General features: G+C 42.1%; 1 protein-coding gene across 1 annotated transcript in view; it reads right to left on the bottom strand.

The window, feature by feature from the left end:
- Positions 1-24949, bottom strand: part of LOC136863769 (microtubule-associated protein futsch) — a 395621-nt gene that overhangs the window by 288368 nt on the left and 82304 nt on the right. The window contains exon 2 of the mRNA XM_067140122.2: positions 5522-5600. Within this exon, the coding sequence (XP_066996223.2) occupies positions 5522-5584 (63 nt within the window). The 5' untranslated portion in view covers positions 5585-5600. The remainder of the gene's footprint in view (positions 1-5521; positions 5601-24949) is intronic.

The raw sequence follows: 24949 nt of genomic DNA, 5'->3' as shown, positions 1-24949 counted from the left end.
ACAGGAAGTTTTCTCCTCTCTCGCTTTATGCTCGGTGATGGGAAAAGAGCAAAATAAAAGTAATTGGACTGAATTGCAGTTACCCGAGAAATATTTTACTTAATTACAATTACTAATTAATTTTCAACAAGTAATCAGTGAAATTGCGGACACGTGGATTAACCGATTCCTTTTAGAGAGTCGATACATGAGAAAATCACTGTAAGATTATGTCTATTTCTGGAATGGCTGATAGAGCGCGCTGGTGGATAGTCAAACGGACACACTGCAAAATGACCTCGATAATGTTGTGAGATGGACAGTAAGCAATGATATGATGATAAACGGGGATAAAAGTCAGGTTGTGAGTTTCACAAATAGTAAAAGTCCTCTCAGTTTTAATTACTGCGTTGATGGGGTGAAAGTTTCTTGTGGGGATCATTATAAGTACCTAGGTATTAATATAAGGAAAGATCTTCATTGGGGTAATCACATAAATATGATTGTAAATAAAGGGCACAGATCTCTGCACATGGTTATGAGAGTATTTAGGGGTTGTAGTAAGGATGTAAAGGAGAGAGCTCATTTTTCTCTGGTGAGACCCCAACTAGAGTATGGTTCCAGTGTATGGGACCCTGACCAGGATTACTTGATTCAGGAACTGGACAAAATCCAAAGAAAAGCAGCTCGATTTGTTCTGGGCGATTTCCGACAAAAGAGTAGCGTTACAAAACTGTTGCAAAGTTTGGGCCGGGAAGACTTAGGAGTAAGGAAACGAGCTGCTCGACTAAGTGGTATGTTCCGAGCTGTCAATGGAGAGATGGCGTGGGAGGACATCAGTAGACGAATAGATTTGGATGGTGTCTTTAAAAGTAGGAAAGATCACAATATGAAGATAACGTTGGAATTCAAGAGGACAAATTGGGGCAAATATTCGTTTATAGGGAGGGGAGTTTGGGATTGGAATAACTTACCAAGGGAGATGTTCAATAAATTTCCATTTTCTTTGCAATCATTTAAGAAAAGGCTAGGAAAACAACAGTGGGGAATCTGCCATCTGGGCGACTGCATTAAATGCAGATCAGTAGTGATTGATTGATTGATTGATTGATTGATTGACTGACTGACTGACTGATTGATTGATTGATTGATTGATTTATTTATTTATTGATTGATTGATTGATTGATTGATTGATTGATTGATTGATTGATTGAAAATATATATCCTAAATTCAAATCAAGATAACAGTAACTTCACAGGTCCGCCTGTGTAGTGTAGCGGTTAGTGTGATTAGCTGCCATCCCTGGAGGGCCGTGTTCGATTTCCACTTCTGGCACGAAATTTGAAAATTGGTACGAGGGCTGGAACGAGGTCCGCTCAGCCTCGGGAAGTCAAATTCTCCTCCAGTTAATAGGGCATGGCCGCTTCCTTCCCTCTTCCTTGTCTATCACTTCAAATCTTCCCATCACCCACAGGACCCCTGTTCAGCATAGCAGGTGAGGTCGTCTGGGAGAGGTACCGGTAATCCTTCCCCTGACCAAATGTCTCACGCTCCAGGACACTGCAGTAGAGGTGGGATCTCTCGCTTAGTCCGAGGGAAAAACCAACCCTGAAGGGTAAACGGATTAAGAAAGAAAGAAAGAAAGAAAGAAAGAAAGAAAAAAATACTACTTCACAGAATGCGAGGTTTTAGGAAATCACCGACAGTTTTTAACATGGTGCTGGAATGATACTAAAATTACAAAGAGAAATATAGTTTATTAAAATAGTGGAATCGAAATTCCTTATTCCCTTCCTCGTTAAATATGTATTCCGGTTCCATTCTCGAATACGGGGATTTTAACCTTTATTTGGTTAATTCTAATGGCTCATGGGCTGGGTGTTTGTGCTATCCCCAACATCCCTGAAACTCACAGACCACACATAACACTATCCTCCACCACAATAATACGCAGTTACCTACACATGGCAGATGCCGCCCACCCCCATCGGAGGGTCTAGAAATAGCCACACGAAATTATTATTTTTATTCTCGAACACGTAATACACGATTATCTACGTACTGTAAATGTCAACCAGTAGCCAAAAGAAGCTGGAAGTAAATTAAGGAGTACGCGTCGTATCCTTGATTTTAAATGATTGTCCTTCTGTAAACGTTACCATGAAGTGCAGCTTTGATGCTCCTTGCCTTGTGCCGCGCGAATCACAGCTTCATTAGACTAGTGGGAATTGGGAAATATTGTTTGCCTCAAATCGCCCTGCGGTATCCTATGAAAACCTGAGAATGCTAGATGATAGTTTCTTGTCACCTCCGCGTGGAGTGACGTGCTCGGTTGCGATATTATTCAGAGCCCAATTATAAGTTTTTAATTTTATCATATCGTTATTACATAAGTGATTTGGTTCCTAAGGAACTCATAATGTGCAACTCAATTCGTCGAACCATAACTTAAATATGAAGTGAGCAACAAACTAGAAACAAAGAAACACTCCACTGCAGAAGGAAAACTGACAACTCCGCTTCCTCCTCCTCCAATCGCCCTCACTTCTAGGCAGGCCTTTGAGGTGCCGTTTGTTAACCTATAGAAAAGTACAATAGTACCTTGGCGCGACGCCTTGTGAGTGCTAGGGCTCAGAATTCGCCAAAAACTCGATGCTATGTACATCGATTTCTAAAAGGTAACGATTGCAATTTTATTTCAAGATGTAAGTTATGCCTTTGCTGGTGAGACCTAGTGTTTACAGTGCACTATGCCTTCTGGTATGGGCTAGAACATATTTGTTACTTTCATTGATATATCTCATTCTTACCCTTGGCTTTGACAATATGATAGTGACTGAGGTATGGGCGAGGCTGGCAATGCCATTCCTTATCCAGCCAATCCCTGCTATGAATAGTGTGAAAAATGTTGCTCATCGCGTCTGTTGGTGCATGTATTTCAGTGGGCTTGGCAGACTGGTATGTAATAGCAAATTCTGGCTCAGAAAGGAAAGCAACGGGAAACTACTTCATTCCTCATTCCCCTAGTACGCCTCTTCAGTGATGCCTAGGCCATCTATAAAAGCTAAAGGTGGAGCTGTTGAGGATCCAACCAGCCTTCGGGCAGAGGACTGAACATACAAATTGCAAATAAAAATTATATTTTTTAAAAACTATCGATGTCAGGTAAAAATTACTAAAAAAGTAATCGTTACAAATAATTCGATCACTTATACTCAATTACTTTCAAACTCTGTCTTCATCTTCTTCTTCTTAATTGATTTAAGCCTCACAAACCACTTTCACGGTTTCCAGAGATGTCACGTCACGATGGCAGAAATTTTTTTCCAATAATCACTCTTTTACATGCTGGTAAATCTACCGACACGAGGCTGACGTAATTTTAACTTCAACATCAGAAAAATGCTGGAATATTACCTAATATGGTCATTTCCTGCCTAATCACAGGCCAAATTAATTAAAAACCGACTGTCCAGTTGAATACACACACAACGGTTACACCATCCACCCCACCCCACGGCACGGCACTTACGCCCTTGAAAGGACTTTGGCCTGCCCAGCGACCGCTGCTCAGCCCGAAGGCCTGTAGATTACGAGGGGCCGTGTGGTCAGCACGACGCATCCTCTCGGTCGTTATTCTGGGCTTTCAAGATCGGGGCCGCCATCTCACCGTCAGATAGCTCCTCAATTCAAACCACGTGGACCTCGAACCAGCTCTCAGGTCGAGAGAAAAATCCCTGACCTGGCCGGGAATCGAGCCCGGGGCCTCCGGGCGAGAGGCAAGCACGCTACCCCTACAGCGGTACAGTGGTTACACGGGAAATTCATTTGCCTTAAGCGCATGGGAATGTTCCTTTTGATCACCCTGTCCCGGTCCGACTCGTTGGCTGAACGGTCAGCGTACTGGCCTTCGGTTCAGAGGGTCCCGGGTTTGATTCCCGGCCGGGTCGGGGATTTTAACCTTAATTGGTTAATTCGTACGGCACGGGGGCTGGGTGTATGTGTTGTCTTCATCATCATTTCATCCTCATCACGACGCGCAGGTCGCCTACGGGAATCAAATAGAAAGACCTGCACCTGGCGAGCCGAACCCGTCCTGGGATATCCCGGCACTAAAAGCCATACGAAATTTCATACCGTGTCCCGAACATGCACTTGAAACAAACAAACAAACAAACAAACAAACAAACAAACAAACAAACAAACAAACAAACAAACAAACAAACAAAACAAAGAAACCCGTGGTGCAACACCCCATTAAGGTAGGTTTACAAAAGTCCGAAAGTACAATATCAGGACATGGTCGCTAATAAAGGGTCCAATACCCGGACATCATTACGTATTATTACGGCCGGTATAAAGCATTCACATATTAGTATGACTGTGTCAACTTAATTTAATGTGAACACACATTACTTCGAGAACGTGTACGTACAATGCTCTAAGCATCTGAGTACCACTCGTACTTCTCAGGCAGCATTGTACCCATAAACCGAGGCAATTTTTTTTTTTGCTAGTTGTTTTACGTCGCACCGACACAGATAGGTCTTACGGCGACAATGGGACAGGAAAGGGCTAGGAGTGGGAAGGAAGCGGCCGTGGCCTTAATGAAGGTACAGCCCCAGCATTTGCTTGGTGTCAAAATGGGAAACCACGGAAAACCATTTTTAGGGCTGCCGACAGTGGGGTTCGAACCTACTATCTCCCGAATACTGGATACTGGCCGCACTTAAGCGACTGCAGCTATCAAGCTCGGTCGAGGCAATTTAAGGGTAGAGTATCGACTATCGCATATCTCCAGAGTTGTTTTTAGCTAGTGGTTTTTAACGTCGCACTAACACATCGAAGGTTTTTGGCGACGCAAGGATGGGCTACGATTGGAAAAGAAGCGGCCGTGGCTTTAATTAAGGTTCAGCCCCAGCATTTACCTGGTGTGAAAATGGGAAACCACTGAAAACCATTTTCAGGGCTGCCAACAGTGAGATTCGAATTCCCCAAAGATGGTCACTCAAACATAGCTGCAGTGATAGCAAAGCGTAACGTACAGTTTCATTACCAAAGAGTCGACCACGCTACCCTTACATCTGGCTGACTAAAGTAACAACAGTAGATATATGAACTTGCAAGGCTTAGTAAGTAATGCTAGAACAACCATAACAATTTCAATTGAAGAGCCATTTCTTTCCCCTGATCATCAAGGAATGGGGATTGTTTGGCCTAAATGCTCATGTGTCCTTAATCATTTAGTACCGCACGATTACGTATTATTACTTATTGTGTTTTGTTATTTAATTTTATTGCAAGAGAGTGTTCAAATTTCTGTAAGGTAACATTTTATGGAAATCATTATGCTGACATACCCATTTTTTATTTTTCTGCTTTATTTTCTACCTTGGTCTATCTAAGAGTGGCCTAAAAGTTTACACTAACGTTTTCTTAAGTTCAGATAGAAATGCTCCGCTAACTTTTGCTAGTTCTAATTAACAACAAATCTGGGATTGCTATAGAAGAAATGATAAAATTGACTGAGGATAACTTACCATTCGTCGTAATAAGTCTTCATCCTGTATTAGGGCAACATCTGCCCCAACCTCAGTCGCCATGATTCCGCCTTCCCACCTGCAAACAGTAGAAACAAGCATTATATATAGTAAATTCCAGGTACGTATATTTTAAAGGGTTTGATCGTAAGCGTCTTTATTTAACAATGACGTCATAGCTTACAGAAACCACACCCGAGTACAGAACATGCGTGGGTACCTTAGGAACTGTAGCATTAGGTGCTGACGGGATAGCCAGTTCTACACCAGGTGAGGAGCAGAAAAAAAGTCATGCGGAGGTGGTGAAGGTCAACTAAGTTCCTAGTTTAAAGGTAAAGTTTGATTATCACCGCAAAAGAATATAATCGGTTGATGACCTCACAGGGTGTGATAACCGAATGGTGTTGACACCGGCTGGTCAGGAAGGTGACCATGGCTCGAATCCCGGTCAAAGCATGCGAAATTATGGAAATGAAAAGTCTTGGTCCAGTGGCTCGGATCCATGTCAAACTAGAGGTCCGGTGGCTTTGATCACGAGACCAACAGTCTAAAACTGTTATCTTCCCTTCCTTATTCCTCGGAATTCAGTCAGTAGAATTGTCCTCAATAAGCAATCTTTGTATGGAAGTGAAACATGGACGATAACTAGCTCAGAGAGAAAGAGAATAGAAGCTTTTGAAATGTGGTGTTACAGAAGAATGCTGAAGGTGAGATGGATAGATCGAATCACAAATGAAGAGATACTGAATCTAATTGGCGAGAGGAGATCGATTTGGCTAAATTTGACGAGAAGAAGAGATAGAATGATAGGACATATCTTAAGACACCCATGACTTGTTCAGTTGGTTTGTGAAGGAAGTGGAGGTGGTAAGAACGGTAGGGGTAGACCAAGGTAGGAATATGACAAGCAGATTAGAGCAGATGTAGGATGCAGTAGTTACGTAGAAATGAAAAGGTTAGCACAGGATAGGGTGCATGGAGAGCTGCATCAAACCAGTCTATGGACTGATGACTCAAACAACAACAACAACAACACGCAATCTTACAATGTACAGAACTGATAACAGGATACATGCATAGTTATTCAATATTTCTATTCTTAACATATCCTTGCTCTCAGTACAAAATATAGGTATTCCTGCCAAACAGGGAGACAGTTAAACTCAGTAAATGTTGGGAGAAGGTGGGATACATGTGGGAGTTTAACGTCCGTTCTAACTGTTAACGGTCTTAACGGACGCCAAGTATCCGAAGTTTTCCTGCAGGAATTATTTAACGTGCTAATGAAATGTATGGCTTTTAGTGCCGGGATATCCCAGGACGGGTTCGGCTCGCCAGGTGCAGGTCTTTCTATTTGGCTCCCGTGCTGGCCTTTGGCCACAGGGGTCCCGGGTTCGATTCCTGGCAGGGTCGGGGATTTTAACCTTAATTGGTTAATTTCGCTGGCACGGGGGCTGGGTATGTGTGTCGTCTTCATCATCATTTCATCCTCATCACGACGCGCAGGTCGCCTACGGGAGTCAAATAAAAAGACCTGCATCTGGCGAGCCGAACATGTTCTCGGACACTCCCGGCACTAAAAGCCATACGCCATTTATTTTATTTACCACATACCGACCTTCCAGGTAATCTCTAATTTCTAGCAGAACAGGGAATCGAACCCGGACTTCCAATGATAGCAGTTAATAGCAATAACGGTTACACTAAGGAGGTGAACACTGCGATACTAAGGGCAAGGGGGTGGGAGTGAGGTTTGGCAGGAATACCTATATATTGTACCGAGAGCAAGGGTATCTTAAGAATAGAAATATATTGAATAACTATGTATGTATCCTGTTATCAGTTCTGTACATTGTAAGTTGATCCTTGTACTACTACCGCAGTCTTTTTTTCCTGCTACTTGTTTAACGTCGCACTAACTCATCGACGATTTTAGGCGGCGGAAGGATGGTAAAATGCTGAGACTCGGAAGGTAATGACCATGGCCTTATTTAAGGTACAGCCCGAGCATTTGCCTGGTGTAAAGATGGGATACCACGGGAAACCATATTCAGGGCTGCCGACGGTGGGATTCGAACCCACTATCACCCGAATGCAAGCTCACAGCTGCGCGACCCTAACCGCAGGCCAAGTAGTTCGGTAGTCAATTTGTTTATATTGACTCACACAAAATATAGGGTAAAATATAAAACAAAAATTTGCTTGGGAATGTGATAGCGCAGTAACATTGTCCCTAGTTTCTCACCAAGGCGGCCGTGGTTCGAATCCTGGGCAGTGCATATGGGATTTTTTAATCGAAAATACACGTCCCTTAGGTTTGGATCCCGGAGTTCCTGTGGCTATGATCACGATATAAAAAGTCGCGTAGAACTGAAAGCTTTCTTTGCAAAAAAGTGCAAAATTACATTAAAAAGTAGCACAGTTCTGTTTAAGCACTACCGGTGCTTGAAAATTGGCGAATTAAGTAATTCTTCCTATAAGGTTCTAAATCGGTAAACATTGAATTTTTAGAGAGGACACTGAGCGATTTGAGAACACGGTATGGATACTGTGTTGAGAACTGGCATTCGGGTGGTACTGGATTCGATCCCCAGTGACGGCAGCACTGAAGATGGTTTTCCGTAGGTCTTAGTTAAGGCTACGGCCGTTACCTATGCAACTGTCACCGAAAACCTAGATGATGCAGTGCAACGTTAAACACGTAAGAAGAGTAATATTTCAATTGTATCTAGAACAAAGTTGATAACGGAAAAGGGACTACTTTTCCAACAGTTTACTTTTCACGCGTCAATCAATTTCGTCTGTACGACTAGGGCGGCCGCTTCTCAAACCTCGTGTGTATGTGGGATTTTTGAAATGAAAGTCACGTTCCCTGAGGTTCGAATTACACGTAGAAGCAGTGGAAATGGATTTCTAGAGGTAAGTCGGAAAGTCAAGAAGCATCACGGATAAGTGTATTACACCAATTACCAACAGATGCATCGACATTAAATAGGGATATCTTTAAATTGTACTGGTGTTCGAAAAGAAAAGCTAGGTCGTGGCATGGACATATATTAGCAGTTGTATTTTATATTAACATGAAATATGTTGAGATAATTATCTTACTTGATTTACGTCGAACTAACTACTTTCGCGATTTTCATAGACACCGAAAAACTATGGTACAATAGCCTTTAAGGCCCTTCGCCTACCAACCGACCGCCGTTCAGCCCGAAGACCTGCAGATTACGAGATGATGCATGGTTAGTGCGGTAGACACTCTCGGCCATTATTCTTGGTTCCCTAGACCGGGGTTGCTATCTCACCGTCAGATAGCTCCTCACTTGTTCTTGCGTAGGTAAAAATCCTGGTAAAAATCATTGGCCTGGCTGGGAATCGAACCCCAGGCCTACGGACCAAAAGTGCGAGGTGCTTAACAGACAAGTTACGAGCATTTATAACCTTTGTGTTATCTTATACAATTAAAGGTTTTTCATTATTCTGCAGCCATCACTTTTTCACTTTCAGCATTTTAGGGGAAAATATAAACGTTTTCGAAGTAGAGGCACTTTGAACTTTTATTTTTGCTTGACTGTGTGTCTATGTCATCGGCCCCTAATGGTACGAAATGAGACGAAATGGAATGAAAAATTAAAAGTACAAAATCCTCCACTGACCAGAATTCAGAATGTGAGGACGAAGAAGGAATGGATGGATATGAATTTAAAACAATCAGTGGATCCGACCCGTAAAGCCTCACATTCACCATTGCATTTATTGGAAATTTCAGTGTCATAACTACATACAAGTAGGCTATAGTATGCGAAACGCTTACCTTTCGAACTTTTTCGAATACACGGAAATTCTATTTCTCGCAGTTCAAAAAACCCGGTCTTTTCGACGTTTTAAGAAATCCCTGGGGTGGGGAATCCCAGAAGCTACTATGATACGCAATGTTGCTAAATTTCCGTAAGTGAGGAGTCACTACTGAGATACGATTGAAAACACTTTATCTGTTTTAATACTAATTAACATTTTGAAAACTTGCTCGATTTTTAATAATTTGAAACAAGTGCTGTATAGACACTAAAAGGAGCACAAATCGCGTCCGGCTTACGTACAAAGGAGAACGTCATTTTCGATGTTCCAAAGCCAAACGTCTGGCAACCGTAGCTGTGGCCCGTAGCCAAGGCGAAGTTCGTATTGTGGAAGTTTGTGCCATCTATTGGCCAACACGACAGACAGCTGCTCTGTGGCGAAGGCGTTACTCTCTGGATGCGGTGCGTGACGTCACTCTAACCTGGCTACCCAGCCGCGCTCTTGCTGCCACTCCTCGCACTATCAGGAACAGGGCTCAAGTTACGTCATATCCATCACTCGTGGATTTATTGTGCGTTATTTTTAAGTTATTGGTTTCACGTCTTACAATCTACTTTTGTGATTTTCGGAGACGGTGAGGTACTGGAATTTTAACTCCTCAGGAGTTCTTTTACGTGCAGGTAAATCTACCAAAACGAGAATGGACTCAACTGTAGTCAAACTCTTCTTCTCTACCATTATCAACATCTTAAGGCGACACTCTGGAGATAAATATCGATATTTTGGTCATTTCGGTGAATTTTTTTATGACAAGTTGAAAGGATTGAGTTTCTTTTTTCTTGCCACGATGTTAATTCGCTGAAATCAAACATAATAATGCTTTGTTTGCCAATTGTAATTTTACATTTAAATCCCATTTTTTCTCCCATAATATTCTGCGAAATGTAACAAAATTTGAATGGTATATGTATCGCAGCTATATTGAGAAACCTACGCATGGAATTTTTGATTGCAGAATGTTTTCAAGTAGTAGGGATTTTTAAGTCCAAAATTTTAGAACGTTAAATTACACAAACTTTAGTACGATATATCTCCTTATATAAATTATGTACAGAAAATTCGACATGTAGTGCTTTTAAAAGAAGTATGATCTACCTAATTATGAATTTAAATTAACAAAAGACAAAGACAAAGGCACCTCCGTACAGGCTATGAAGGCCCTTGGAGGAGTTAGCCGCGGCACGTGATGGGGTAGAGTGGTTAGCTCTACGCCCGGCCGCCTTTGCCCCCAGGAATTAACCTGGTACTTATTTTTGGTGTAGGCTGAGTGAACCTCAGGGCCCATATGCACCTCCGGAAGTGGAAATCTCGTTTCTTAAATTTTACGACTTCCTGACGGGGATTCGAACCCACGTCCTTCCGGGCGAACCGAGCACGCCTTTACCGCCTCGGCCAGGCAGCCCCTATTTAAATTAACATGTTTATTAAATTTCATTAAAACTGGAATTAAAAATTTCTAAAAAAATATTTTGGAAAAACTATTAGTTGTATATGAAAGGAATGTTCGTGATATCTTTACTTTTATGTAGCTGACATTCCCACAAAGTTTTGTGAAAATCCATGCATTAGGTAAAAATATCTTTTTATCTCCGGAGTGTCGCCTTAAGTTTAAAATACAAGCTGTGCTGTGAAGCTCAGATAGTACGGCTGTAACTGGTAGGATCAAGCCCGGCTCAGACCGGTTGTATTTGCAGGGCTCAAATACACCAGCCTCATGTCGGTAGATTTACCAGAACGTAAAAGATCGCCTGCGAGACATAATTCCGAACCTACGGCGTATCGGAAATCCGTAATAGTAGTTTGTGGGACATAAAACTATTATTATTATTATTATTATTGTTATTATTATTATTTTCCGACTCCTTGGCTGAAAGGCCTGCGTTAAGGTCTTCGATTCAGAGGTTCCCGGGTGCGATTCCCGGTCGGGTTGTGGATTTTAATCGCGTCTGATTAATTCTTCTAGCTCGGGGACTGGGTATCTGTTTTTGTCCCTCCACTTTCCGCTTCATATTCACACAAACACACACTGCCAACCACCACAGAAACACGCAATAGTGATTGTATCCTTCTACAATGGGTTGGTGCCAGGAAGGGCATCTGGCTGTAAAACAGGGCCAAATCCACACGTGCAACACAGTTCACACAAGTGTGGGAAAATAGGATTATTATTATTATTATTATTATTATTATTATTATTATTATTATTATTATTATTATTATTATTTAAAGTTCAAGATTTTAAAATCACAGTTAAAACTAGGGATACCCTAGAGAGAAACATAGCGGCTTCAACCACCATAGCTACTATGATGTCCAACATTTCTTGCACTTTGGTCAGTTTCCTGCAATAGGCCTACTTTTTGAAGCAACATACAACGTAATTATTTAATGAATTGTAATGCGAGGTAGAATGTATGACGAAAAAACGATTTTAATTGCTATGGTTTCTGTGAAGTAAACAATGTATATATTTGACAAATATAATTTCGTGTGACTATTGCTAGCCTAGTGCAGTCCTTGTAAGGTAGATCCTTCGGTGAAAGTGGGTGGTCTTTGCCGTGTACGGGAGGCTGTGTGTTTGTGTGTGTGGTGTGTGAGCTGCAGTGAAAATATCGCAAAACGATGTCGGGGATAGAAATAAAGTGCTGTACGAGTGTTCGGGTCAATGAACATGCTCAAGCAACAGAGGAACTGTTAGGTTTATTTTTATTGCAATTTGTAAATGTTATAGTCGATTGCTTATTTTTAGTTCTTCAAGATCATTTGTATCAGAACTTCTTAACAAAATCAATAAGTTTTGAAGTAGCCTATACACATGTAACAGGTTTGGAGTTATGCCTGGTGCCATTTCTTTATGGATGAAGTCTTTTTACATCTGTCTCTTGGCGCAGGCCAGAACAACATGTAGCTTCCACCGAAGTCTTAACCACATAACCTTCAGTGGTGGTATTTGAGAATCCAACCAGCCTCCGGACAAATTACTTAATCGACAGATTTGGCGTTATTTTCAATAATGTCACCAAGTTCAATAGCTTTCCATTTATTTCCAACAATACCGAGGTTAAAGGAAACAAATACTTCTATGCAAATAAAAATATTCTACAGAGCCTCTACTTTTCAAAACAAGTAGGTCAACAACATTTTTAAATAATGTTATTTGCTTTACGTCCCACTAACTACTTTTGCGGTTTTCGGAGACACCGAAGTGCCGGAATGTAGTCCCGCCGAGTTCTTTTACGTGCCAGTAAATCTACCGACACGATGCTGACGTGTTTGAGCACCTTCAAATATCCTACCATTGGACTGAGCCAGGTTCAAACCTGCCAAATTGTGGTCAGAAGACAAGCGCCTTAGCAGTCTCAGCCACTCAGACCGGCAAACAACATTTTTTCTTTTATTAATCGAGTTTGTAATATTATAAGTAAATTACATTCCAGAAGTTTTGTTTGTTTACAATGTGCTTTACGTCGCACCGACACAGATAGGTCTTATGGCGACGATGGGATAGGAAAGGGCTAGGAGTGGGAAGGAAGCGACCGTGGCCTTAACTGAGGTACAGCACCAGCACTTGCCTGATGTGAAAATGGGAAACCATGAAGGGCCATCTTGAGGGCTGCCGACAGTGGGATTTGATCCCTCCATCTCCCGAATGCATGCTGTTAGCTACATGGCCCAAAACGCACAGCCACTTACTCAGTACATTTCAGAACTGTGTCGTTGCATTGTTATTATACGTGGTTTAATTAGTGCATGTTTTGCCAGGCGTTAGGAAGTTAGGTTTGAACGCTAGATATAAGTCCTCTATGTAATTTATGCATCAACATTTTTGTTATGAGATCGCATTTAGAGTGAAGTGTTATGGCAAAATCGTTAATCGAGAAGGAATGTCTGCTGGTATTTATAGGTAAGGGCAGATGACGTTAAAATTGATAGCATGCTGTGTTGGCTGGCAGCGGTCTCAAGATGGGAATCCCCGAAAAACAAGCGAACGAAAATAAGAGAGGCGTTGCTCCACTGACTTAATTCAGCCAATCCTCGTCACCCGGAGGAAATAAACGGGTTTTATGACGTTCTTATCGGATAATTGATTGTACAATTGATATTTCAGGATGCATGACAGCTGAGTGACATTCTTACTTACTTCTCATCAAGGTGGTCGCGGTTCAAATCCCAGACAATACCTGGGTACTGTACGTGCGAATTTAATAAACAATAGAAGTCATCTCTTTGTGGTTCGTATTCCACGTAAAACTACACGTTTTTCCTTGTATCTCATTGCTATTTAGATCTAAAGTACTTGGGCTAACACACTCACTATGCGCCCATGTCTCTTCTAATTACTATACTCTAATCCCACAAAACACAAGTTTGGACAGTTTCTACACAGAGATAAGTTCAACTTCAACAGACGAACACAGGAAAAGGATAGGTGAAGCGCTAAAAGACAAACTACCCCATCTCATAGAATGAGTTCTTGGAAGACGTGACAAGATTAAATGTCATAATACAGTATAGGAGCGTAACTACTGGCTACGCCGTACGGAGATCGTGTGGCTAAAAGCTTGATTCTGGAGATGGCGGGTTCGAGACCCACCATCGACTGTTCTGATTTTCTACCGTTTCCACTTTTACCTCAGGTAATTGACTGAATTGTACTTTAATTAAGGCGATAGCCTCTATCTTCTCAGTACTGGTTCCCCCTTTCCCACAGTAGTCGAAAAATCTTCAGATGTTTGAACAACCTTAACCCGTACGTGCACAAGATATTTAACTTTTGTGATTTGCATCGCATCTTGATACATTATTTGTTAAAATTATTCAGTTACAAGAAATATGCATTTCTGCATTTTTCTCAACCTGAACATAAGCCGCATCACAAAAATGAGACTGAAAATTGTTCAGAGCAGAGAGTGTTTGGAAAGTAGTTCGTACAGCTTCTTGTCTTCTTGTTATATGTTAAAGTATGCAATTTTTGTGATTTGAAGTGGAACATTATTTGCTTGACACGGTATGAAGTAGTTTGATAGGTTCGATCCTGCCTCAGTCCGGTGGTATTTGAAGGTACTCTAATAAGTCAACCTCGTGTCTGTAGATTTACTGGCACGTAAGGGAACTCCTGTGGGACAAAATTCTGGCACCTCGGCGTCTCCGAAAACCGTCGGAAGTAGTTAGTTGGACGTAAAATCAACAACATTTTGTAAGTAGTTAGACGAAACAGACACTAGGCTAGAAAAAGAAAAGTATTTTCAACACGAACGTCTAGTTTAATACATAACCCAGACTTTCCATTTGCATATTTTTCACTTTATTCTGAGTGGTGATGTAAGATATGTTGTAAACTGTGCTTCATATATCGGAACGTATGAAAGACCGGATCCAATTGTCTTACTCGGTGGCTTCAGAAGTATCCAAATAAGACATTAATAAGGAATTATCTTGGGAGTTGGTACCCGTACGGAAGCATAATATTTTCCAAGAATGAAGCAGTGGAAAGATGGAATAAAATAGAAGTTCACACGGAGATATAACTATCTAAAGTCTCTTGTACACAAGAGTCTTTTTAAAAATTGTTGTTCATCAGTTTACCCGACAAGTTTGGCGTCATCTTCAGAGTAGGCGAGAGATTCTTAGAGACAACGCATCTGATGCAACCGGAGAGGGCAGTCAATCATACTTCTACCTTCATGTGTTATGACGAAAAGGAAATCTTTCTGTATATGGACGGGAAGCAGATTGAGTCAGACAGGAAAATGGTAGGGAAGTGGTCATAGTTTATGAAAAGACGCCAATCCCTGTTTCTATCTGACATTCTTCTTCTACTCTGCCACTTTTCCCACACCCTGGTGATGGTGTGAGTGCGATCTGGGTCGCGTATGTAGATTCAGCCCAGTTTCGTGGCCCGATGATGCCTTTCCTGTCACCACCACTATGTATTTTTTATTTCTTGTCGTGCGTGGCCGTGCAGTGTGTTGTGTATAAATGATGAGGTGTTATTTATTATGACGAATACAGATATTTAGTCCCCGACCAAAAGTGATTCACCAGACAGGGCTAAAATTCCCAACCCATTCGGGAAACGAACTCAGGACCTTCTGAACCGAAGGCCACTACGCTGACCATTCAACTAAGGAGTCAGACCTCGGTCTCTGATTATTATTATTATTATTATTATTATTATTATTATTATTATTATTATTATTATTATTATTATTTATTCGCTGGGGCCATCGAGGATCACATTAAGTCTTCTTACATTTGGCAGTGAACTTTGCTTTCTTTTGAACCGAGAATTCCCTCATTCTTTCTGAGTTGGCCTGCTTGCGTTCCTCTGTCCAAGGGACACCGTGTCTTCTTTTCGGCTGTTCGTCTCGGTTTACCCCGTTCGTCACTATCTTTGTTCGGAGAAGACCTCTGTTAAAGCCGTCTTTCGGTTTGATCTGTAGCACTTGAAAGTCCTCTTCGGTGTTTCTAAACCAAGGCATCGTGGTTTTAGGTTTTGAATCAAATAGGTGAAAGATCTGCTTGGTCAATCTGTTTTCGCCCATTCGTTTGAAGGGACCAGAAAGTCGTGCCCGTCTTTTGCGGATCGTGCCTGTAATTTTCTCTATTTTTTAATAGACTTCCTTATTGGACTTCTTTTGGTGGGTGCCATTCTTGTAGTTGGATCCCATGATTCCCATACTTATTCTCTGCTCCTCTATCTCCAGTTCTTCAAGGAGTCCTTTATTGACATTTAGGGACAGGGTTTCGGATGCATACATAACTACTGGCTTCAGAACCGTTTACTATTATTATTATTATTATTATTATTATTATTATTATTATTATTATTATTATTATTATTATTATTACAAGGTAAAATATGGCTATCATATATGCGTGAAATGCTGCATACAGCAGACCAATGGAAAAGACCATTCTGAGGATGAATGACGTCAAAATTTTCCCGGATAATCGCGGTCATTGTGATACCATGACCAGCTGTTGAATGAAATTGGCCCCACATGCCGATTGTAATCTAATGTATTAAAATAATTATAATATAACTACCAATCAGTGATATAATCAACTTGAATCACAATGCTTCCCTTAGAAATTGATCACTGTCAACAAAATAGCTCCTCATGGAGGCAGAAATGCATGCCCATTGCACTTTCAGGAAAAGAACATAGAAGAAAAGAAGTGTTCTTCTGCAAAGAGGAAACTATGTTGGAGAGGCGTGCTTACAGAACAACATTCCTTATTAGGCAGGGGGTGCTGAATACCGCCCAGTCAGAGGCCTACGCAAACCACGCCCACTTCAAGAAGTACGGAACCTGCCTGTTCAAGCTTACTTTCATATGTGTGTGAGGATTAAAGGTCAATACTGTATTCTGTTTAAAAATGTGGTCAACGTACTTAAAATCCACAGCGTGGTTTACGAGTTCGCTTGCTGGAAAATACTCCAAAGGATAGTTATTTACATCTGTCACATCATATGGAGACCCGGGTTCGATTCCTGACTCTGCCACGAAATTTGAAAAGTGGTACAAGGACTGGAACGGGGTTCACGCATCCTCGGGAGGTCAACTGAGTAGACGGGGGTTCGATTCCAACCTCAGCCATCATCGAAGTGGTTTCCCGTGGTTTCCCACTCCTCCTCCAGGCAACTACCATGGCCGCTTCCTTTCCTCTTCCGTGTCTATCCCTTCCAATTTTCTCATCCCCCCACAAAGCCACTGTTCAGTATAGCAGGTGAGGCCGCCTGGGTCCTTCACCCCAGTTGTACCCCCACTCCGTCCCAAAGTCTCACGCTCCAGGACACTGCCCTTGAGGCGGTAGAGGTGGGATCCCTCGCTGAGTACGAGGGAAAAACTAACCCTGGAGGGTAACCGGATAAAGAAAGAAAGAAAGAAAGAAAGAAAGAAAGAAAGAACCTTGAAGATAAGAAGCGAACATCCTACGAATTTAAATAAACCGGTCGGACTGAAAGGCACAGATGGTAGAGCTCTGCCTTTCTGAGACCAAGCTGTCAGGTTCGAACTCGTCTATGGTAGATGGTATTTGAATTGAAGTCAGCCGGTAGATTTGCCAGCACGATTCTTGTGTCTAAATTTACTAGTACGCTAAAAATTCCTTTTCAGGATAAAATATAGATGTAATATATTCATTTGTTACCACCAGAGGCGCGTGCAACAGGCTTCTTCCAGTGACTGTACATATAGAGAGAGTCACTGTACCTTCTTCAAAATACCCCATGACGCTACAGCCCTGCTGGGCTTTGGACTACCAAATCACCGCTGCTCAGCCCGAAAACCTGCAAATTACGAGGTAACGCATGGTCGGTTTTATGAATCCTCTTGGCCATAATTCTTGGCTTTCTAGATCCGGGCCACTATCTCACTGTCAGATAGCTCCTCAATTGTCCTCTCGAAGGCTGAGTGGACCTCGAACCAGCCCTCAGATTTAGGTAAAAATCCATGACTTGGCCGGAAGTCGAACCGGAGCCTCCGAGTAAGAAGCAGGCTCGTTACCCCTGTACTGCGCGGCCGGCCAACAAGCTTCTTCAGCCAGTACGTTTCAGTACGTTAGCAAATTAGGGTTTGATCACCTAACCATGTACTTAGATGAAAGTAAAAAGACAAAGACATCTCCGTACAGGCCATGAAGGCCCTTGGAGGAGTGGAAGGTAAAGGCTTCCACCATTGTTAACCGCGGCACGTGATGGGGTAGAGTGGTTAGCTCTACGCCCGGCCGCCTTTGCCCCCAGGAATTAACCTGGTATTCATTTTTGGTGTAGGCTGAGTGAACCTCAGGGCCATACGCACCTCCAGAAGTGGAAATCTCGTTCCTTAAATTTTACGTCTTCTTGACGGGGATTCGAACCCACGTCCTTTCGGGCGAACCGAGCACGCCTTTACCGCCTCGGCCAGGCAGCCCCTTAGATGAAAGTAAGTTATTATTATTATTATTATTATTATTATTATTATTATTATTATTAATATTATTATTATTATTAATATTATTATTATTAGCATCATCACTCGATTTAGGTTCCGAATGTCGTCGTGAATCAGGATTAAACTAGTGAAAGTTAGCTTCCCACTTCTATAATTCTATAACCACTCGCACTCTGTCTCTAAAGTAGGGCCATTCATAGCGGCGATGATGATGATGATGATGATGATGATGATGATGATGATGATGATGATGATGATGATAGTAATTAATATACGTCCCACTAAGTACTTTCACGATTTTCAGAAACTCTTCAACTCTTCCTAACTTTTGCATCCCACATCTATTCTAATTTGTTCGCTACATTCTTATTTTGACCTAACCCTATCACAGGTGTTCCCTACACCGTTTCTACCCACTTACCTCCAACATTCTCATATATCATTCTGTTTCTTTCTGCACAAGTTATTATACAATATGTTCACTTTCATACAATGACACCCTCCACACGAAAACATTTTTCGAACAAGTATATACATTATCCTTAACCTTTGCACTGCACACTAGGGTTCCACAGACTGCATGCAGATTTTAATAATTCATGGTATATTTATTTATATCTGAGTGTTAGCCCAATTCCTTCTTGCCCCCTAAAACCAGTTGGGAGTCTTGGCAGATGATTACCAAGTTCCTTTCAAACTCATTACGCATTATTGAAGTGGTACTCTCTGTCGGGGCGGGGGGTATATACACAACCACGATACCCGCTACCTGCCGTAAGAGGCAACCGATAGATAAGTGGTGATAGTAGGTGATTTAGTCGAAGTCATTGGGACTGCGAAGTTAGGCAGTGATGCTCCTCCAAGACAAATGGGAGTGCGAATTAGGGACCACATGGCATTGTTTGTTCCAGGCTTTCCACGTTCATCTTTCGTACCCGACCTTCTTTAGTCCACATTTGTTCTCTTCCGAGCACAACCGTACGAGTTTAGTGGTTAAAATGGTGTATACAGCTCTCCTCCATTGGGGGTGTGCCTAAAATGAGCCGTACCACCTCGAGACGAGGACACGAATTTACTTTAATGAAGCCAAAAAGGAATAATTTATTTTCACGCCATTCGTAACCCTTCCATTACTCTTGTCCATATCTTTATTCATAAAAGCGTCAAAATCTTTCGCTTTCCTCCCCGTTTAGTTTGAGGATAGTTATTTAGTTGTAGTTCCGTTTAAAACAATGATCACCATCACTACCACCAATCAGCAAGTGCCAGAGCGAATGACCAGTAGCATATTCTTTTTGTAAGGAAGAAAATGAAATGGAGTCAATGTGACCCCAGCGTGCAGACCATGTCGCATTAAAATGAGTGCGCTGTGGGTGGGTTAAGAAAGATCTTCCTTGTTTGGGCTTATCTATATTTGAGGAGAGTCTGTTCAAAAGATGCTTTTTCCACCTTAAGGAAGTTGTGGAAAAATTTATATGGAACGTACCCATGATCGGGAGTGGTACAAGTTTTAAGGAATTGTATCGTTCTGGTCTTGCTCATGGCAACCGATAACATTCAACTACCGTAATGCTTGTGGACGATATGCTGATTTATTTTTTGGAAGTGGAAATAGCGCCTTCTGAACACACACTCCTCACTTTACTTCTGCTTTCATTCCTTATTCTACAACCCCAATAGCCGTACTCATCTATTTCCTTCAAGACTTTGGTTTCCTAATTCAAATTATTTGATTCCAGGACTGCGATAGGTGCCTCAGAAGTTATAGTAGGGTAATATTTCAGTATTTCATGTTGTAAATGTAGTAACCCTGCAAAGTTCTACACTGAAATTAGCCACTCTCAGCGTCGTGATTGGAACCTCGGATTTCCGAACGCAGCAAATTTCAATAATAATGTCATTTGTTTTTTACGTCTCATTAACTATTTTGACAGCTTTTAGGAGACGTCGAGTTGCCGGAATTGAGTCCGGCAGGAGTTCTTTTACGTGCCAGTAAATCTACCGACACGAAGCTGACGTATTTGAGCACCTTCAAATACCACCGAACTGAACCAGGATTGAACCTGCCAAGATGGGGTCACATGGCCAGCGCCTCAACCATCTGAGCCACTCAGCCCGGTTGCAAATTTCAAGTGCTGTAGAGTAGTAAGAGCTAATCTACTTGGGGTCCGGCTGCATGGTTAAATGGTTAGCGTCCTGGCCTTTGGTCACATTGGTCCCGGGTTTGATTCCCGGCAGGGTCGGGAATTTTAACCATCATTGGTTAATTTCGCTGGCACGAGGGCTGGGTGCATGTGTTGTCTTCATTATCATTTCTTCCTCATCACGACGCGCAGGTCGCCTACGGGAGTCAAATCAAAAGATCTGCACCTGGCGAGCCGAACATGTCCTCGGACACTCCCGGCACTAAAAGCCATACACCATTTCATTTCATCTACTTGGGCACTCAAGAGTAATTTCTTAGTCGCATGATGGAGCGGGCTTTAGTGCATTGGTTAGAAAAGAATATTCCTCATAATAAGGTGGACGTTTTCTACAGTTAATGTTAGTTTGTTGAGAAATATAACGCAGCATGACAAAGGGGAAAGAGATCTAATCCGGTTGGTAACTGTAGTCGACTGATGAATTACTTAAGAGATGTGTGGTGGAGAATAAACAATGAATTCGCGGTAATTAATATGACTAGACGTGATAGAGAAACTAACCTTGGTGATCCTGGCGGCTACTTATATGTCAATTGTCGTGGGTTGTGGGTTCAAGTGGCCTCGTGCGGGCATGGCCTTCAGGCAAACAGCTTCACATTGGTGATGCACAGTCGAATTGTTTAATGTCGCCAACTGTGAGGAAGAAAATGTTGCATTTCCAACGATTACGTGCCCATTAGTGAGAAGCAGTTGGGAGAATACTCATCAACATCAGATCACTGGAAGCTGTGTCGGGGGATCTCAAATTTTGAGCGACTGATTCATAATCCCAGGATCGCGGGTTAGTTTCCATTCGAAGTTGATATTTTAAGGGTAAGAACATGTCTTGGTATCCGATGACATGATCGTTAGCCATGCTAGTGACCTTAGTGGGATGTTCAATGTCCAACCGACAAATCTAAATATTCTTCCGGTTTTGCAGTACAATCATAAGTTGAAATTGGCACTAATTCGCGTTTTCCATTAATTTTCTCTTCAACACTAGGTGGTCGTCCGGGAGGTTAGGCGGGGATGAGAAAGAGAGTACATAACACATAGGCTATGACATTTCCTCCCTAATCCTAGAATCGAATTAGTTACAGATATGTATACCAGTATAAAAACCACAATCACACAGGCCATGGTACTGTCTTTGAACACGCTGAATATTAAAGGCTATTGAACTTGAAGGCCAAAGCCTTTACATGAACAACAGTAACAGCGACAGACATAGCTATGTATCACGGGTCGTGCGGCTGTAGGCTCATATTCGGGTGATGGTGGGTTCAAGCCCTACCGTCGTGATCACTGAAGGTGGATTTCTGTGGTTTCCCATTTTCACACCAAAGTGGACTTCTCCTAATCCCTACGTCATTGAAAATCTACTTATCCTTTCCTGCCATTTCTCTTCTATTAAAAGGACTGCTCTCTTTCTCCTGTCGTCTCCAATTATTTTCGTTTATAGAAAATACCACAACAGGACTGGGAAGTTTTACAGTTCGAAGATTGAGGTTTCAACCACGGTTAATAGCAGTATTCACTTCAACCTAAGAAAAATGCTAGGATAGTAATTTATGTTAAGCTCTGGTGCATTTACCCCCTTTCTAAACACAAGACAAACACAGCATCGCACACTATCACAGTACCCAGAAAAATATGGGTTTTTAGACTGTTTCTGCACTCACAAGTAAACAGGGCTGATGACCAATGATGTCCTAAACCTTCTAATATGAAACAACAGCAGTGTCCTGCCGTTCGTGAGCAGCTATCTATGCATATACACGTCTCTTGTTGCTTCATTTCAAAATAGCGTGGCACAACCTTGACTAGTACGTACAGTTGGCGAGCCTTTATTTCCACAAAAGGAAAAGTCAGATTCATACATATTTGATTAATCCTAGTCTGCAGTGTGAGCAGCATTCAGAATGTGCTGTCTGATTCTCTTTCATCTTTGTAAACTAAAGCCATGCCGCAACCATGTATATAAAGTTAAGTAGTAATGTGACCTCTTCAGGCTTAGTGAATAGCTATGCGTAGTGCGTAGTTTATTAGTCAGAATGACGCCCACGTTCATCTCCTGTGCTCGTGCGCGAAAATAGCAGGCACGTAGTAGTCTGGGTAGACACTGTAGTAATGACACGCTTCTTAAATAGCTCCACTCTTCCTAGAATTACACAGGTTTCTAATACAGTATTATGATAAATAAATCATAATATATTTTCTTTGCTACTTTTTCCGTACCCTGGTGGGGTTGCGGTTGTTAATCGTCTCGGATATGTGTACTTGGTACCGTTTTATGTCCAGATTTCCTATCCGGTGCCAAGAAGAATGTATTCACTATTATGTGTTTCTACGGTGATTGGTAGTGTGGTATGCTGTGTGCATACTTGGGGACAGAACATGACGACCTCGCCTCACACCACTACTCTCCGGCGGCAGAGCGGTGTCTATTAGCAGCTTACAGGATTTACTACGTCTACTGTAGCCGAAGTTGCCAAATCGTCTACTGCACTCGACACTAAGGAAGAGTAAAGTCTGAAGAAAGTGGTTTGGCAACCTCTTCACACCAGACAAGGATCACTTAAAACTCGTTAACTCAGCAGGGTGCAGGGTGTGATTGACAGCCGGCTTCCAGGAACTAAGGCCGTCATGCTTTTTCTCCAAGTATATATGAAGAGGTACTGAAAAAAACACAAACACTCACTCAGTCCCCGAGCCAGACGAATAAACTACAAGCACCTAAAATCCCTGGCTCAACCGAAAATCGTATCTGAGACCTCTGAACCGAAGGGCGCGAAGCTGACTGTTCAGTCAAGGATACGGATAATTTTTTAAAAATTTACAATTTGCTATACGTCGCGCCGACACAGATAGGTCTTATGGCGACGATGGGATAGGAAAGGGCTAAGAGCGGGAAGGAATTGGCCGTGGTCTTAGTTAAGGTATAGCCCCAGCATTTGCCAGGTGTGAAGATGGGAAATCACGGTAAACCATCTTCAGGGCTGCCGACAGTGGGGTTCGAACCCACTATCTCCCGGATCCGAGCTCATAGCTGCGCGCCCCTAACCGCACAGCCAACTCGCCCGGTATACGAATAAATAAATAAATAAATAAATAAATAAATAAATAAATAAATACTAATGTTATTTGCTTTACGTCCCACTAACTACTTTTACGGTTTTCGGAAACGCCAAGGTGCCGGAATGTAGTCCTCCAGGAGTTCTTTTACGTGCCAGTAAATCTACCGACATGAGGCTGCCGTATTAGAGCAAATTCAAAATATTCACCACAAGTTCGCACCGAGCAAGTTGGTTATGTGGTATGGGTCATGTAGCTGTGAGCTTGCATTCTGAAGATGGTGCGTTCGAACCCAACTGTCTGCAACCCTGAAACTAGTTTTCCGTGGTATAACATTTTCTCCCCAGGTAGATGCCGGGGTTGCACCTTAATTGAGAACATGGCCGCTACCTTCCCAATCCTAGTTGTTTCCACCCTAATGTCGCCAAAATCCTAAATGTGTTACTGAGAGGTTAAACCACCAGCAAAATGAAGAATTTCCCGTTCGTTCATGCCCCTGTGTGTATGTCACCTTGGCCTTTGTTGTAAACTTTGGCTCGACTACCCGACTACGTTAATCTTCGAGAACACCGACAGTAAGATTAGGGATATAAGTTATGGTGCACTAATAGACGGAAACACCTTAGTATAAAGGGCAATCATGTAGTTTTACGTGGGCCGCGCTGAGTGGCTCAGACGGTTACGGCGCTGGCTTTCTGAGCCCAGGTTGACAGGCTGGCTAAGTCCGGTGGTATTTGAAGGTGCTCAAAATACGTCAGCCCCGTTTCGGTAGATTTACCGGTACGTAAAATAACTCCTGCGGGACAAAATTCCGGTACATCGACGTCTCTGAAAACCGTAAAAGTAGTTAGTATATTATTATTATTATTATTATTATTATTATTATTATTATTATTATTATTATTATTTAGTACTACGTGACTGTTGATATCGTGATAATAGCCACAGGATCTCAATTTTTACGCGGAATCTGAACACAGGGAAGTGACGTTTCTTCTTCAGAAATCCTACGTGCACAGACCACGACCGCTTTTGTGAGAAACCGGTGGGGAATATAATTAATTGTACTTCAAGTTGTTATTGAGGGGAACGTGACAGCCGAGTGACATAGTCACTGGTTTCCTGCAAAGGTGGCCGCGATTGAAATCCTTGTCAGTGTATGTAGGAGTTTTGAAATAAAAATGTCACGTCTCTGTGGTTCAATTTCTACGTAAAACTGGAAGTCCCGTGGCTATTATCTTGATTTAAACTGTTACTTATGCTTTATGAGCTCTGATAGTGCTGTTGTAAGTTCTAAAAGGAAACAAACGCCGCTTATATTACCTGTCTATAAAGGAAGGTTTCTGGGACAGGATGCCTGTAGTAAT

Source organism: Anabrus simplex, chromosome 2, assembly GCF_040414725.1.
Source record: "Anabrus simplex isolate iqAnaSimp1 chromosome 2, ASM4041472v1, whole genome shotgun sequence".
Taxonomy (NCBI): domain Eukaryota; kingdom Metazoa; phylum Arthropoda; class Insecta; order Orthoptera; family Tettigoniidae; genus Anabrus; species Anabrus simplex.
The sequence above is the reverse complement of the archived record's forward strand: the minus strand, read 5'-3'. Positions and strand labels throughout refer to the sequence as shown.